Here is a 15,705-nt window from a genome sequence, read left to right on the forward strand (position 1 = left end):
CCGTGGACAACTAGCTTCAATTGACCTCATGATTTCAACTATGAAGATAACAAATCCACACTTTAAAACTGTATATTAATGCATAAATAGTATTGAAGATGAATGATATAATATTTGGCGAAAGATAATTAGTAGTGAAAATACTGGATTCAAACAGTTGAAAGTGGTTAATTTAATCTTTTTTTTCAGATACTAAATTCACTTAGTATTACTTGTTTGAATCTTCTCATTGATGTTTAGGACTGCAACTGGTCAGTCTCTTATTGGCATATGTGCATACTGTGCGTATTGCCTCGATATAGCCTTAATTCACAAGCATTATAAGCAAAGATGGATAGTGGCTAATAGTGGAATCCAGGACGCGCGCCACTTCGTCCTATTTGGGACTCGTCAGCTGGATGTACCTGCATCTCAGAGTTGATGTTCACTCTGGGACTCGAACCCAGTACCTTTCGCTTCAAACGCCATCGCGTTATTCACTCGGCCACTGAGTCCTGATAGCCACTTGCTTGTGCGATGGGGGTGAAGTTTAAATTCACTGACCAATTGCAGTGCTGAACATCAATGGGAAGATTCAACCAAACAATACAAAGTGAATTAATGATACTCGTTTTATTAAATCTCATATGAAAAATTCTCAGCACAATCGTATAAAAATTTCAATAAACTTCACGTTTTATAGACATTTAACTTATGAATCTGTAGGAAACATTTCTGAACATTTATTTACTCCCATTCATATTAAACCTGTAGGTTTCCTTTTATAATATCTTACTCCTGTGATATCTCTACCCATTCCCAGATATGCTTGATGTCCAAAACCTGTAGTAACTGCATCTTTTTGATGAGGAAGCTAAAAATATGCAAAACAATGTGGTAGTGGTGGTAATAGTAGTAGTGTAGCGAACAGAACACGACTGGGGACAATCGAATGTATTTAAGCAAAAATTACAGACTATCTCACTCTAATTCTGATAACCATACAACAAACAGTTAATTTGCAAAATAACAACCAATTGTCTCAATCTTCACTGTTTCTTCTGTAAATATCAATCCATCTTCTCTAATTCCAGTGTTCATGCATATTCCTACCAATTGCGCTTCATTTAAGTTGTTTATCGGTCTTCTGCCAAAATACATTCTGTGTCTGACCATAGCCATATACTACTTATATGGATATAAGTAGACCACACTACAGTAGTAGTACCTCCTAAGTTTCTGAGTAATCAGATTCTCAATTGATTGTAGAAATTTTATGAAGGCGCTAAGGTGCACGAGATTGGTAAAGATGACTAGTGAATTAAAAAAAATTGAAAACATGGATATCTGTTAAAATAAATAGATGTTTGGAAAATTGGTGACTCAGGGTGCTCTTCACTTACTTACTCTTTGCAAAAAGTGATCTAGTAGTTGACACTATTCCTAACTTGATGTTATTTTCTTATCTGGATACTTTGTAATGGTTACTTGATTTCTTAATTTTAAGATAAGAACATTTTGCTTTAAATTTTGTAGCCAGACTCAGACGTTCAAATAATACTTAGTAATGCACAATCTTTGGAATTTTTGCCTAATTTTCAACGACATGCTATTACCTATTCAATTATGCAAACTATGACCGATAGTGATCTGAAAGAAGTAAGTTTGTCTATCTGTTTTTTTTAATTGTTCTACTGTTATATCTTGTGGCCGAGTGAATGCCTAGTTAATGAGTGACTTGATAAAACCGCCAGTCAGAGAGCAGCAAATTATCGATTGGAACAGTGACACACGATAACTGTACGAGCAGTCTAGAGCGCTTATCAATCCTGCTTCTGCCTAGCCCAGCCAGTTAAGTCCAAAACACCAATAACAGCCTCTATGGTATGAATCCTTGTATTTCAAACATACTGAGTTTACATACCAATCAAACTGACCGCATTGCACCAATAAAATAGAAAATAATATTTGTACAAGATTTAGCCAAATGTGGCTGTGAATAGGGGGAGCAGTAATTAATAGACTGGGTATAACTCAGGAATGGTAAATCGTACAATACTAGTCCAAGGGTCAAAATAAAGCTCACAATGAAAGGAACATGAATATGAGTAGTTTAATTATTTAGCAAATATACGATAAAAAGTATATGCATAATATTGGTCCATAAATGGATCCCAAAGTTACCATTTACTATTGTTATCGGGATATAACATCCATTCAGACAGTTCTTTTAAATAAATTAATTCGATTTATACATCCGATAGAGTACTATCATTTTGAAGTTTTCATTCTTTGATTTCATTCATTCATTTTGAAATAATCTTATTCATCAAAGGTTTATGATGTGCTTTCATATTGTCAGTATTCAGAACTGCATTGAATTTAGTTTCAAGTTCTATTATATTTTCGAATGGTAGTTATCGATGGAATTCAAGACGTTCATATTGTCTTTGATTCTTGTCAACTGAATATACTTGTATTTTAATGCTGATGTTTCTACCGAGACTAACCCATTTCCTATCGCTTTTGTAGCGAAATGTTAGTGTTTTATTTTAACGTTGTATACAATTCAACTAAATAATTTTCAATATGGCAACCACCAATGGTACGGGATATCGCCATGGCGGCCTGTCTGAATATCTGGGCTGCCTGTTCTGTCATCTAGATATTTCAAAAACTTATCTATTTTTTTTAACACATGAGGCGCCTTTATGAAAAGTTTACGACCTTTCTCTGCACAAGTTACAAAAAAGTACAATCAGAGACATCGTGGTGGCTGACAATATGCATTGAAAAGAATGAACATTATTCAGGTGTCGATTCTTGAACTGCTAGCATCTAACTGGTGATCACTCAATATTTATGGTTAGAATCGATCAAGAAATAAGAAACTTGTTGAAATACATATAGCTGAGAATTATATAGTATAATATTGAATAAAGCCATTAATAATAATATTTGGGAGTCGGAACGAAGTTTCTTAGGACAAATGTATGTTCAACTAAAACAATACAGGCGGTACATAGTGAAGCGAGTGATTAAATATAGATAACTTAACGAGCAAACCTTGTGGTCATGGTTGTTACAACAGCCCTCTCCTCTGACAATGAAGATACTTCATGGCATCTGTCCTCAAGGAATAAACTAATTTCACTTAAAATCGAATCCTTGAATTCCGTAAAAGTTACCGACTGTCGGCTTTTTTTAGTGTTAGTGGTAGGATAGGTCTCAGTCGTTTTGTGGCATCTTCAACCATTGAAAACCATGAGACACTAGAAAGTTATTCCATCCTAGAATGAGATTCATCAACACTGTTCACTTATGACCCTATCTGAGATAAAACCCAGGGTCTTCAGCCCCTCTAGGAAGCCGCTTAACCTTCAGTTCACTTAGTTGGCGTCCTATTTCTTGCATTTTTAAATCAATGGAATTCACGATTGTTGTAGATTTTACATATTTCGTTTCGAAGTGATATTTTATCACTTTACTAGTCTTTTTGAGGTGGTTGGAGACGTTGGGTGACTATAAAACTGATATCTGATCACAGAAGCGTCAACTCATTATTTTCCCGTATTTCTTGAACTAGATATTACTTCATACTTTCTGTTGTTCGAATTAACTTTCTTTTCAAATCTTATTCTTCTATTTTTAGTCTTTTTCACTACCATTTGTTCCATTGTTTGAAGCTTTTTCCTATCACTTTTTTGATTTCATTTAGTCGTGGCATGACAACTCATACTGACATACATTCATGTGTCTCTTTATCGATTGTGCCTGAGTGACTTTTGTTATTCACAATTGTCAGTGTTAATAATATCCCTTTTTTCCATAGTTGGAATATCGCGTAGGGTGTTGTTTCCAATTTTTTACTAACCCTTATTGATACGACCGAATTCGTTAATTTGGTAGTTAACTTGCTTCTTTGGAGGTTTTTTTATCTGTTATTCTGAATAGTAGTGTGATGATTTAATTTCACTGATTTGTGGTTCAATTTTAGATCTTAATTTACAACTATCTAAGTTACGTTTCTATCTCTCACACTCAATGAAATAGTACAGGTATGTACATCTTGAGAACTAGCTAAAAGTAGGATGAACCACTTTACAGTTGACACACAATGTTATGCAGTCTATATATTTCCCGTACATTGATTGATCGTAAGTTATGACTGTTTTTAAAGGTAGCTTTTTTAATTGACAATCATGCCTTCGGCCTTTTTTTGTTTTAAAAAAACTACGTATAATAAAACATAGATTGGTATTCACGCTCTTGGAGCACGTCGTGAGATTTTGAGGCAGATTGGTTTGTACAAAATGAAAACAAATGATGAAGACAAGGTATTTCTAACACATTTTTCATTGTAATTTTCTTCGCTCCTAAAATTACCATGTAGACCAGTGATATTTTTGATTGAAATTAGCTAATTCAAAAAGTAATATTACATGTTCGTTTCTCGTGAGAAATACCGCGATGTAGGTGGTAGCTTGGTAGTATTATGAGCCGTGATGCTATCCATCCAGGTTTGTTGAGCGAAACATAAAACCTAAATTAAAATCTGCAGGACCTAATACAGTTCCTAACTCTTTTAATGAACATTTAGCGCAATTGAGATGCTGTCGCGGACACTTTGAGGAATTGTCTAATGAAATCCTTGAGAAATATTTCTATGCCTCCAAGCTTCGCATCATCCTTCTCAGCCCACCTATCATCCATAGATCAATTAAGGAAAAACATTTGCATTGTGCCACATCAATGTGTATTTATACGTCCACCTATTCTTGTGAAGCAAGTTACGTAGGCTGCACAAAGCAAGCAATTTCCAAACGTACCTTCAAATATTGTCACTCGTGGCTTTCGGAAAGTGAATGTAATCAGTTAACTGTTCAATACTGTGAACAAAGGTCATTTGGGATCACCTGATAAATCCTTTAAAATGATCTTTCTAACTCCTGAATTATAACTATTGAACTTACTACATGTAGTAATTTAAATCGATAATGTATTTCATACACAATGATTGATAATTCTTCTAATCACTTAATTATAGTAGCAGCTAGATTCAAAATTAGCGCCCATAATAAAGTTACTCTATATATGACGTATTCGGACACATCTTTTTGTTCATTTGTAAAATTGTGTAGTAGATTGTTAGTAGTAATAAGATGTAAGAGGTTTGACGGGTATGAAAATAAACAAATCGAGCATTCGCAACATAAGTTTTTCGGTGCATGGGATAGCCTTAAAAATTCATCATCAACAGTTGATTGAAATATAAAACAACAAAAGCATACAATGTAGAGAATCCATGGTTAGGACAGCAGTTAATATTAAACAATCGAAATTAGCCGTGTATTTGAACTCTTACTCGCTGGTAGTTTTTAATTCAAATCTCAGTAAATATAACTTCAGTTGTATTTCCTTCAAAATAGACAAATATGTATTAACAATACTTAGAGTGCATTATCAGCGCTACAGTTTATTTAAACTTATAGTGTACCAAAGTTTTCGTGATAATCTGTTATACATTTTTGATTGATTCCTTTTTCCATAACAGACGTTAAATACGATAGAATCACTTCCGATACCGTATGTAACACCATCAGCTCCAGAGGCTACATTATCAAGTATTGTTGTATCTGACGAAGTTGTGGCTCGTATGGAAAATGAGTGTTGTGTATGTCAAGATGCAATAGTGAGTGGAACATTGTTTTACACATTTTGTTAATGTTTCGGAGTACATTTTTAATACTAACAAAATCTCGACTACGAAATCTTTCAACTGACTGCGTTGATCATCAAAAAGTATGAGTCACAATTGGATGTTGTTCCATGTTTAAAGATTTAGGTCGATGCATCCTCGAATAAATCTGATGCCTTTCTGATTTCCCGTTTTTGAGCTTTAATTAATTGCTAGATAATTATGATAACTAAGATCTTATAAAATATACTTTTCAGGCCAATTCCCACAGATATGATATGTACATTATTATTATTAATGGCTATGCATGAAGTAGCCATATAGGGTAATGTTGTCCTAATATTTATAGTAACATTAGGAAACAGCTCTTTGGAAAAATAATAATTGTTTCACCTAATTTTTAGTAAAACGGTATATATATTCATTCACACAATGTAGCGAAATCGGTGAGACTATAATTTATGAACGGTCTTTGAACGACGACAAAGTAACCTTGAGAAAATTCACCTTACTACCAGAGTTAAATGAAGGTTATAAATCAGTTTGATGAACTAAGATCAAAACTTGCAGTTGGACGTCATGGTTTTTATCACGAACTGACATCAGCTATAATGTCAAAATGCTATTTAGCTACATGGATAAATGATTTTAGCGCTAAAACTCAATACTTGTTAAATTAAATCTCATTGGTTTGTCCATAAATTATGGTCTCATCGCAAATTCTTATGCGCTCAGTAATTAATCACAGAAACAAAGGTTTAATCCTAGTGGTCGCTTCCTCAATTTAAAAAACACTTAAAGCTGAATTTCATAACACTGATATATGAAATAACTATAACTTCGACATATATGATCTTAAAAAGTACTGAATAGAACCCGATATTTTAAGTACAGATCTCTACCAAATGATTTTACCGTCAGAAATTTCTAAGAATTACTATTAAGTGGAACATTTGAAACCATAATTGGCATATAGTAGTTGTGCGTCTGTTGCAGTGGCGCGGATGCATTTGCTTTGTATTCTCCTAAATATTGAATTCCAGCATCTTTTCATATATACCTTTGCAGTTTTTCTAAACCATATTCTTCAATGCATAGTTTTTTTTCTCATTATCACATTGCTGCTGCAGTCATTCTAACTCTGTTGCCATTCATTCTGTTAATTTCATCTCGTGTTAATTTGGTGTGTCAGCTTGGTCTAACGCAGATTTGTGCTAGGCTGTATGTAGCTTAAGACTGATGCCCTACCGTTTTTAACCCTTAGATTTTCGTTAACTATCATACTTTTTTTATCCCAAATACAGTGCTCAACGATATTCCTTCCATGTGGTCATGTCTGTTGTTGCAAGAAATGTTCTGAAAGTGTTCTTGATTGTCCACTGTGTCGTTCCAACATACACAATCGAATTCAATTACATTTTTGATTATGGTAAAACTAGGTAAAGTAATTTTTCTGCTATCAATCAGTTTTTGCTGCCATTATATATATATATATATATATATATATATATATATATATATATATAGAACGCAGCCGAGTCCAGAAATCTTAACTTCTCTTAACATTTTTCTAACTTTCAATGCTTTGCTAATCACATAAACTTACATTACATAACTATGAATAGAATTTTTACAACTGAATGTACTATTTATTATTTTGTAATTAGCATGCATCTATCCATAGTATGACTTTCAAAAAGCATTTTATAAAATACTGGGGGTATCAGGTTTTGTGGTAGGTATCAAGGAGATCAGATTTCGGCTTTAAAACTACTTTGTCAGGAATACTAACAAGCCAACCAGGTTCCAGTCCATGAAATATTTGTCGAGGATCTTTCCGCATAGACATCAGTTTTCGAGTGGATTCCGAAGATGAACTAAAATCTATTGGGCGATAACCATATTTTTGAGCCAGCCAAATTCGAGATTTTGCTACTGCCTCAGGGTCCGCCAGGTAACCTCGAGACTCAGCGTTCGCGTAGAATGGAATCAACGTCTGTAAGAAGTAAAATACATTTGAAGTCGAAGAATAATGATCAAACACTGAATGAGACCAACTGATTTCATAGCCAAAATTTAATATTTCTTTACCAAACAAAAACCAAATTACAATGTAGTAACATGGTGTAAACTAGATTCTAATATTTTCCAAATTTCAACTAAATTTTGTTCCTACTGAGTATACGATATAATAATAATAATAACAAACTAAAAGTCCCTAGATGGCAACATTTTATTTAAGTGATAAATCCAAAATGAGATTTAACTACAAATTCAGTATGAAGGGCTTAAAACGAGTTGTTCATCCAGTAAACACAGTACACTGATATTTAGCTACATTAAAGTTGATACTCCTAGCTATATTTGTCCAGTGATAAAGGAATAGATTAATTATGAACATTGAGACTGAGCATTTTAAAATGAAAATTGATTTTCGGAGTAATGAAGAAATACTCTGGATTTAGCCACTTATTTAACCAGGTATGAATCCAGGATTTATGACGAAATAAAGATTTATAATGTATGTCCATGTACTGAGAATAGTACGTTTTTGTAACCAACGAGAATGCGTCTACGAATAAACTCGTCGTGAGATTTTACCGCACCATAAAACTGCCTTAATCAAATTTTTACCAAAGAGGAGTAGCCAGCAAACAATATATTACTACCATGTTAACAGATAACAAATTCAACAGTATCAGACGAATAGAAATAAAGTGTAGTGTATGGTAATAAAGTAAAGTCTGCGTTGCAACACATACTGTGACATTGGGTGGTGCGAGCTCAAACCCTACAGAGACCATCGGCATTCTCAAGATTGAGGATCCAACTTGTTAATGAGTGTCTGCTAGCATAATACAGACATTTAAGGCTAAATGCTGATTTTTTCCAACTGTCTAACATTAGGTTTATGATCTCCATTTCATGCTGTTTCACAAACCACAACACTACACTTAAACTTGAGTTATTATCAATTTCTAGTTTTAATTCGGTACATCAAAATCATATATTTTTCAGTTGCTCTAAAACTGAGTTCTATTATGAAGCGAATTCTCTACCAACGTTTTTCAACTGGATATAAAAAAACTACAACTATATATATACTTTTATTTCAAGTCATTTGTTTTCAAAAGAGAAGATGAAACAAGTAACAGGCTTAAGAAAGTGTCTATTAAGTGCCGACAAAAATCAGAGAATACACATATGTCTGTCAGCATATCGTATGATATCTATTTATCATTTGTCTTCTACAACTGAAGTGTAATTTACATGCAGCCTACGTTAAATGCATTGTTTTGATTTCGAACTATGCAGTCAGTAAGTAAAGACGGGAGAATCGACTTATAAGAGAGCTACTTTTACACAAAAAGGGACCGATGATGGCCACCGCTTCTTTACATGTGGTAATCTGTGTTTAGCTGAAAGTGTTTGTGGATGTAGGCATATTGGATTTTGATAGAATAATTAACGTCTCTGTGAGTGACCGGACAAAACATCTTATTCTGATGGGGAGCTTTCAGTATTATAAAAACAAGTTGAAAAGTGCACATGGGAGTCTTCCAAAAAAACACTGATAGATACTCACCACCACTTCAATTGGTACAATTAAAACTGTTTGTTTCTTCCGAAGAATTTCCAGAGAATTAGTATAGTAAAAATCCGACTTTTAGTGGGCATTTTGAGCTTAAATGTGCTTCAAAAAATATTAACCATGTTGAACGAAAACCTGTCGTTATGGATTAATAAGTCATCATTTTATGAAACCCGTACAACACTTAGATAAATAATTTACTATTAACTAAGGGTAAGTTTCAATCAAAAAGAAAATTTGACAAAAAACGAAGTCAACATGTATGGAAAGAGGAAGGAAACGAATCTGCAAAGTACCGGTAAAGAGAGCGTCCTTGATTAGTGCACACAAGATAAAAAGTATGACAAGATGTAACTAACCATAGTATTTTACCAATGCATGCGTAAAAGTTTATTTGCATGTCCACGATAATTAATGTTGTTTTCAATTGATAAAATACATAGTAGCTGCACGAAACAGGAAATCGTCTTGTGACTTACATTAGGAGGTAATTTAGCTTTTGGGATTGGAATGCCTTTCATGAAGAATCCTTGAGGATCAGATTTTACCCAAACAGAATACAGATCATAATAACGGTTACAGATTATTCCCCCTACTCTTTCCACAGCTGCAATTACTTCTTCGCTAGCATACTGAACTTCAATATTAACAGGAGTAACAAAGTTATCGATACCCTACAATTGTTTAAACAGTTTATTACACAACCTTACTTCGTCAGTTAGATGGAAACCATATTGTCGATCATGATCCACATTTAAACGATAAAGATTGGTGTTACATAGTGTGGAAATGTCAATAGGCTCTAATGGGTTTATTCGATTAAGGTCTATCAATCTTTGAAGCTCTAGAAGCGAAATACGGCAGAGATTGTTTTCAGACCTTGGTTTGTAAGAAGCATTATGTATTTACTTACATGCTGTTAATGTTGTAAGGTTCTTTAGGAACAGAGAGATAAAATGGTGTCTTTGCATCCAAAACTCCCAAGGGTGGAAATGCTTGAAACTGAGAAGCACCACGATGACCAAGACCTCTTCGCATTCGTCTCAAACCATGATACTTCTACTAGCAATGAAGATATGTATACCAAGTTTCTTACGGGTGGTTTGCTTCCTGGGAGATCAGATATATTCTGAGGAGAAACTCGAGGATACTTTCTTAACAAGGCCAAAGCTTTGTCTACTGTTGGCATCTTTTTTTGTTATCACGATGGAGGCGATAATCCAAACAAATTATTGATAATGGGTTGTTTTCCTCTTACTGGACAGTCAATTAGCAATACTTTCCTAAAAACCTAGTATGGAAATGTAGTTTTTAGAAATACAAGCATAAAATTAATTAGCAAAGCATTTATTATTGCAAACGATTTAGGATAATGATGAACTGAAACCAGAAAATATATCATAACGACAGCTTCAACTGAACGTTCTTTGGACTACACCTGTTATTAGCATAAGTAACTCGTACAACCTACAATTTATTTTCCAAAGTACGACGTACGTTGACAGTCGCCTTCACTTAGCCTGGCAAAGTTGGCTAACTTTGTTCTTTGATACCTGCGTCTGGGTATTAAAAGAACATTTTGATAATGGGAATATATGGCTCTTGTTATATCCCTCCTAGAAACTGAAGGAAAAAACAATTGAGTTGAGGGTAGGAGTAGTTGAGGAGTAACATCCGAAATAGTCTCTCTTATTACCTAAAGTTACCTTTGAGCCTTATTTCGAAAGACTAATCAGAGGATGCCATCACTATAACTTCCTGTAGGGAATCCCACAACTCACTAGTCCGAACTGTGAAAGGGTTTCCATGCACTTTCGTGCGAGCTCTTTAACGCTCAACCATAAATGTATGTCCTAAGTGCAATTTATAACTAAAATGAACAAGTGACCTGTTAGAGTGAATAGGATTATAAAGGTGGCATCAGTCCATAAAGTCACTAACTTCGGGTTTGAGTCGTGTTGGTAGATTCAGACTACTTGGTTTGCGTCCGTGCGACTATCGCGACCAATGGTTGCAGAGTCTGGATGACATAGCTCAGAATCTATCACAATGGCGTAGGTGTATGCACTCTTTGTCTTCCCTCAAACCGTGAGATTAAAATTGTTTTATACCTTTTCTTCTACGAACTAACTCTCCCTGTATTATATACTTATATGCAATCTTTTTTTATAAACTACTACCACCACTGAAGTAACTGCTTCTACTAATTTGGTGTTCATCTTGTTGTGCTGATGAGATGTAGAAACTTGGAACGATGCATATATGTGCCTGGTTCTACGTTGTAGATGACTGACTGATACCGTAGTCCTGAGTGTGTAGTAGTAACTTCTGCCTAAATAAACTAAATTCATAGTCAATCAGGTGTAGAAGCCTAATAGTTATTTATTTATTTGAACACAAATATAGCCTAATAGTATGCAGTTCCGGTGCACCTTCTAAGAACTGGGAAGCCTTGGAAGTGGGTCATCAAAAATTCATTTAATTACAATTTATTGTAAATTGATATCGCTCTATCTTTATCCCAAGACATTGGAAATGTCACCACATATGGACTACTATAGTCTTCTGTACCGGACTTAGTCATCATTCACGATGATATCAGTCAAAAAAGGACCTTCTACTTATGAAGAAGAGTGAACATGTGGTCATCTGACTCAAGTTCATTGTTGCTGAGGTTAGTCGACCAGATGCGCAAGTGCATCCTACCTTATGGAAAGAAGACATAAAGGCGATCAGTTCTGAAACCTAGACTGAGTACTGCAAAGTCGACTTCACGCATTATGGTGAAGCATGAAGTCACGTCCAGTAGTTATAAAAAAATGTAACTGAGACATCTTTGCCTTTGATAGATCCAAAGAAAAACCACGGTCATCCCCGGATAGAACAGGAAATCTCATATTTACCAAGACAAAATAAAAAACGTTGGAACATCACTATCAACCTTGGGACAGCGAACACAAGGAACGCCACAAGTTGGTTCGAAATTAGTGTATAAACATAATCCGGACAACTCAGCGGAGATACGGAAAGCAGTTGACACAATCTGTAATCAAGAAGCCGAAGCGACTGTTTGCTTATATTAGTCACAGAACAAGGACGCATCTTTGGACAGTCAGTCAGTTACAACGTAGAACTTCGTACGTACGTACATCAGTTCGAGTTGCCATACCACATTAGCACAGAGATGAAGTTGTCGATTCAAATCCCATAGTGGTAGAAGTAGTAAGAGTATAAACATTATGTGAAAGATTAGGGTTTGAAGATGTTATTCAAGGAGTATAATACGGTGAAATATATTTGGAAAGAGAAAAAGGATACGGACATGAAGAATTCAGAAGATTAGAATTTGGGAGAACATAAAGAGTGGATGCACCTTCGCCATTGCAAACGATTTTGAGCCATGTCATTCAAGGTCTCTAACCATCTGTTGCTATCATCTCGCGGATCCCAACCAGATAGTTTACATCTACCAACATGGCTCGGTCCACTTGTCAGCGACTTCATGGATTTGTGCCACGTTTTGGTCTGGCCGCCCCTAGCTTTCTTCCAACCTACTCCTACACCATAAAGCATTGCACGTCGGGGCAGTCGGTGGTTGGGCATAAGTAACACGTGTCGCAGCCATCTCAACTGATGAAGTTTCACTACTTCATCAATCGATTTGCCATCCTCACCTAGTACCCGTTTCCTAACATCTGCATTACTTACCCGGTGGTCCCAGGATATACGAGCAATGCGTCGAAGACACCTATGATCGAACACTAGTAGCCTACGAATATCCTCTACTCTTATCGGCCATGTTTCACTGCCATAAAGTAGGACGGAACGGACTCCCAATCCAATTACAGAAAAGAGTGAATTTTAAGTGATAAAGGAAGACCAGGACAAAGCAGAAGGCCTATTGTACGGCCGAGAGTGGGGAGAGTCCGCTCTCCCTCTCCAAATGCTCTCACATGGCCACGCGTATATAGCCTCTGACAGGGAAGTCCTACTCACTGCCTTCTCGTGGCGTTACTGTTGTTTACGAAAGTGAGAGGACGAAAAGCGAATGTCCGGAGCTTTAACCGGGTTGGTGGACACAGAAAGTCCATCTAGGGGAGTTGGAAAACCCTGATTCTAAACCAATGATGCACATGAACTCCAGGATCCTGAGGAAACAAATGGCGTATGAATCAATTGTTGGTCACCGGCTACCATGGGAATGCATCTTCTCACGATGCTCCACTGTCTTGTGGATCGGACCTTTAGGTTAAAGGCTCCGGGTGTGGCCCCCTAAGAAAACCACCTGCTTCAGTTTGGGCACCTGGGCAGTATCATAGCCCTTACACAAATCAAATAAGATTTGTGCGGCGCATATATATCTGGTGCTCCTTTGTTTCAATATTTATGTGTTTAATAAATAAATAAATAATAACGGTCTTAACTCAAGAGCCTATTCTCAACAAGGGACTAAGCCCAAATACAAAGTTGCTAAATCAGTTACCCTCTGCAGACACCAATCAGTACATAGAATACTACTACTTATTAGTCGCTCGTGAAAGCTGGTGCGCTCTTAAGGACCAAAAGTTACCTATAGATGTAGCCTATATCGATTTCAGCAAAGCTTTCGACAAAGTTCCGCACACCCGACTGTTATATAAGCTAAGGAATGTCGGGATTGAAGGCAATCTATTGATGTGGATAAAAGACTTCCTAGTTGGGCGTCAACAAAGAGTAAGGGTGAACTCCAAGTTGTCTAGCTGGGAAACTGTGCTTAGTGGAGTCCCCCAGGGTACAGTTTTGGGGGCAGTGGTATTCCTCCTGTACGTAAATGACCTCCCAGCCCTCAAATGCCCTGGTACGGCCGAGAGTGGGGAGAGTCCACTCTCCCTCTCCAAATGCTCTCACATGGCCACGCCAATATATAGCCTCTGCCAGCGAAGTCCTACTCACTGCCTTCTCGTGGCGTTACTGTTGTTTACGAAAGTGAGAGGACGAAAAGCGAATGTCCGGCGCTTTAACCGGGTTGGTGGACATGAAGGGTTCACCTAGGGGAGTTGGAAAACCCTCATTCCAAATCAATGGTGTACATGGGCTCTCGTATCCTGATGGAACGAATGGCGTATGAACCTATTGTTGGTCACCGGCTACCATGGGACTGCATCTCCTCACGATGCTCTACTGCCTTGTGGATCAGACTTTTAGGTCAAAGGTTCCGGGTGTGGCCCCCTAAGAAAATTACCTGCTTCAGTCTGGGCACCTGGGCAGTATCTCAGCCCTCACACAAATGAAATGAGATTTGTGAGGCGCATATTTATCTGGTGCTTTTTGTACCAATATTTATGTGTTTAAATAAATAAATAAATAATAAAATGACCTCCCTCGTCTACTATCGTCATCGGTCTTACTCTATGCTGACGATGTCAAGATATGGAGAGCGATACAAAGCAAGGGCGATAGCTTAGAACTCCAAAATGACCTGGAGAGTTTATCTGAATGGTCCCAAACCTGGCAATTGCCGATAAACACTTCCAAGTGTATTGTGATGCATATTGGCCACCAGGGTACAGATACATACACGATGAATAACACTGAGTTACCTATTGTCCAGGCACGCAATGAATTATGCGTCATCGTTAGTCAAGACTTAAAGACTACTGCACACTGCCGTGCAATAGCCGCCAAAGGTTTTAGAACTTTATGGTCCATACGCAGGGCTTTTAGGCATCTCGACGTTAAAACGTTTCTGACTTTGTATACAGTGTTCGTACGTCCTAAACTTGAGTACTGCATACAAGCAGCTAGCCCCTGCCTAAAAAGGACAGTGAACTCTTGGAAAGGGTTCAGAGAAAAGCAACTAGGCTGATTCCCGGAATAGCGAAGCTCCCGTATGGTACTAGACTGACCAAGCTAAACCTATTCCCGCTGTCATATAGGAGAATCAGAGGCGACTTGATTACAGTTTTCAAATTGCTTAATGACAAATCCGCACCTGATATGCCTTCATTTTTCTTGTCTTCTAAAACAGAAAATCTACGAGGACACTCCACAAAAGTTCACAAGCCCAGAACGAATTACTTGTCAGCTGAGTACCGACTTTCCCATGGAATCATCAACGAGTGGGATTCATTACCTCAGCACGTGGTTGAGGCTCCATCCGTCGACTCCTTCAAAAGAAAGTTGGATCAGCTGAGAGACCATCACTGCCAGGACTAACACAAGCCATCAAGACTCCTGTCCTTTCCAAACTGAAACTGAAAACTGAGATTTAGGGAGCAAAATGTCTGAGTTGACATCGCGTTCGACCGACAGAAGCGAACAAAACTGTTCATCCAGTAGTCTTGTAAACTCTCCCTGCTGAGCGCCAGTTCACACAAGCGTCGTAGACTTCATAAGTCATTTGACAGAGTAGATAATGAAATTTTCTTCAGTAAACCGAAACACTAGTTCTAGCGCA

At 36.8% G+C, this 15,705-nt stretch overlaps 2 protein-coding genes across 2 annotated transcripts in view; one reads left to right on the plus strand and one right to left on the minus strand.

Moving 5' to 3' along the window:
* Positions 1 to 5,704, plus strand: part of Smp_133620 (putative leucine-rich repeat-containing protein) — a gene marked incomplete at both ends in the record, with an annotated part of 28,627 nt that extends 22,923 nt beyond the window's left edge. Inside the window, 3 exons of the mRNA XM_018796336.1 lie at positions 1,516 to 1,638; positions 4,233 to 4,316; positions 5,534 to 5,704. Coding sequence (XP_018650559.1) covers positions 1,516 to 1,638; positions 4,233 to 4,316; positions 5,534 to 5,704 — 378 coding nt within the window. The remainder of the gene's footprint in view (positions 1 to 1,515; positions 1,639 to 4,232; positions 4,317 to 5,533) is intronic.
* Positions 5,705 to 7,400: 1,696 nt separating this feature from the next.
* On the minus strand, positions 7,401 to 10,821 carry Smp_021080.1 (putative 60s ribosomal protein L10, mitochondrial; the record flags this gene model as incomplete). Its single annotated transcript, XM_018796337.1, has 6 exons — positions 10,741 to 10,821; positions 10,366 to 10,707; positions 10,183 to 10,328; positions 9,980 to 10,148; positions 9,749 to 9,943; positions 7,401 to 7,673 (listed from the first exon to the last, which is right to left on the minus strand). The coding sequence occupies exons 2-6, from the start codon at positions 10,456 to 10,458 to the stop codon at positions 7,401 to 7,403; spliced, it is 876 nt and encodes a 291-aa protein (XP_018650560.1). The 5' UTR covers positions 10,459 to 10,707; positions 10,741 to 10,821.
* Positions 10,822 to 15,705: the final 4,884 nt, after the last annotated feature.

Source organism: Schistosoma mansoni, chromosome 2 (genome assembly GCF_000237925.1).
Source record: "Schistosoma mansoni strain Puerto Rico chromosome 2, complete genome".
Classification (NCBI taxonomy): Eukaryota; Metazoa; Platyhelminthes; class Trematoda; order Strigeidida; family Schistosomatidae; genus Schistosoma; species Schistosoma mansoni.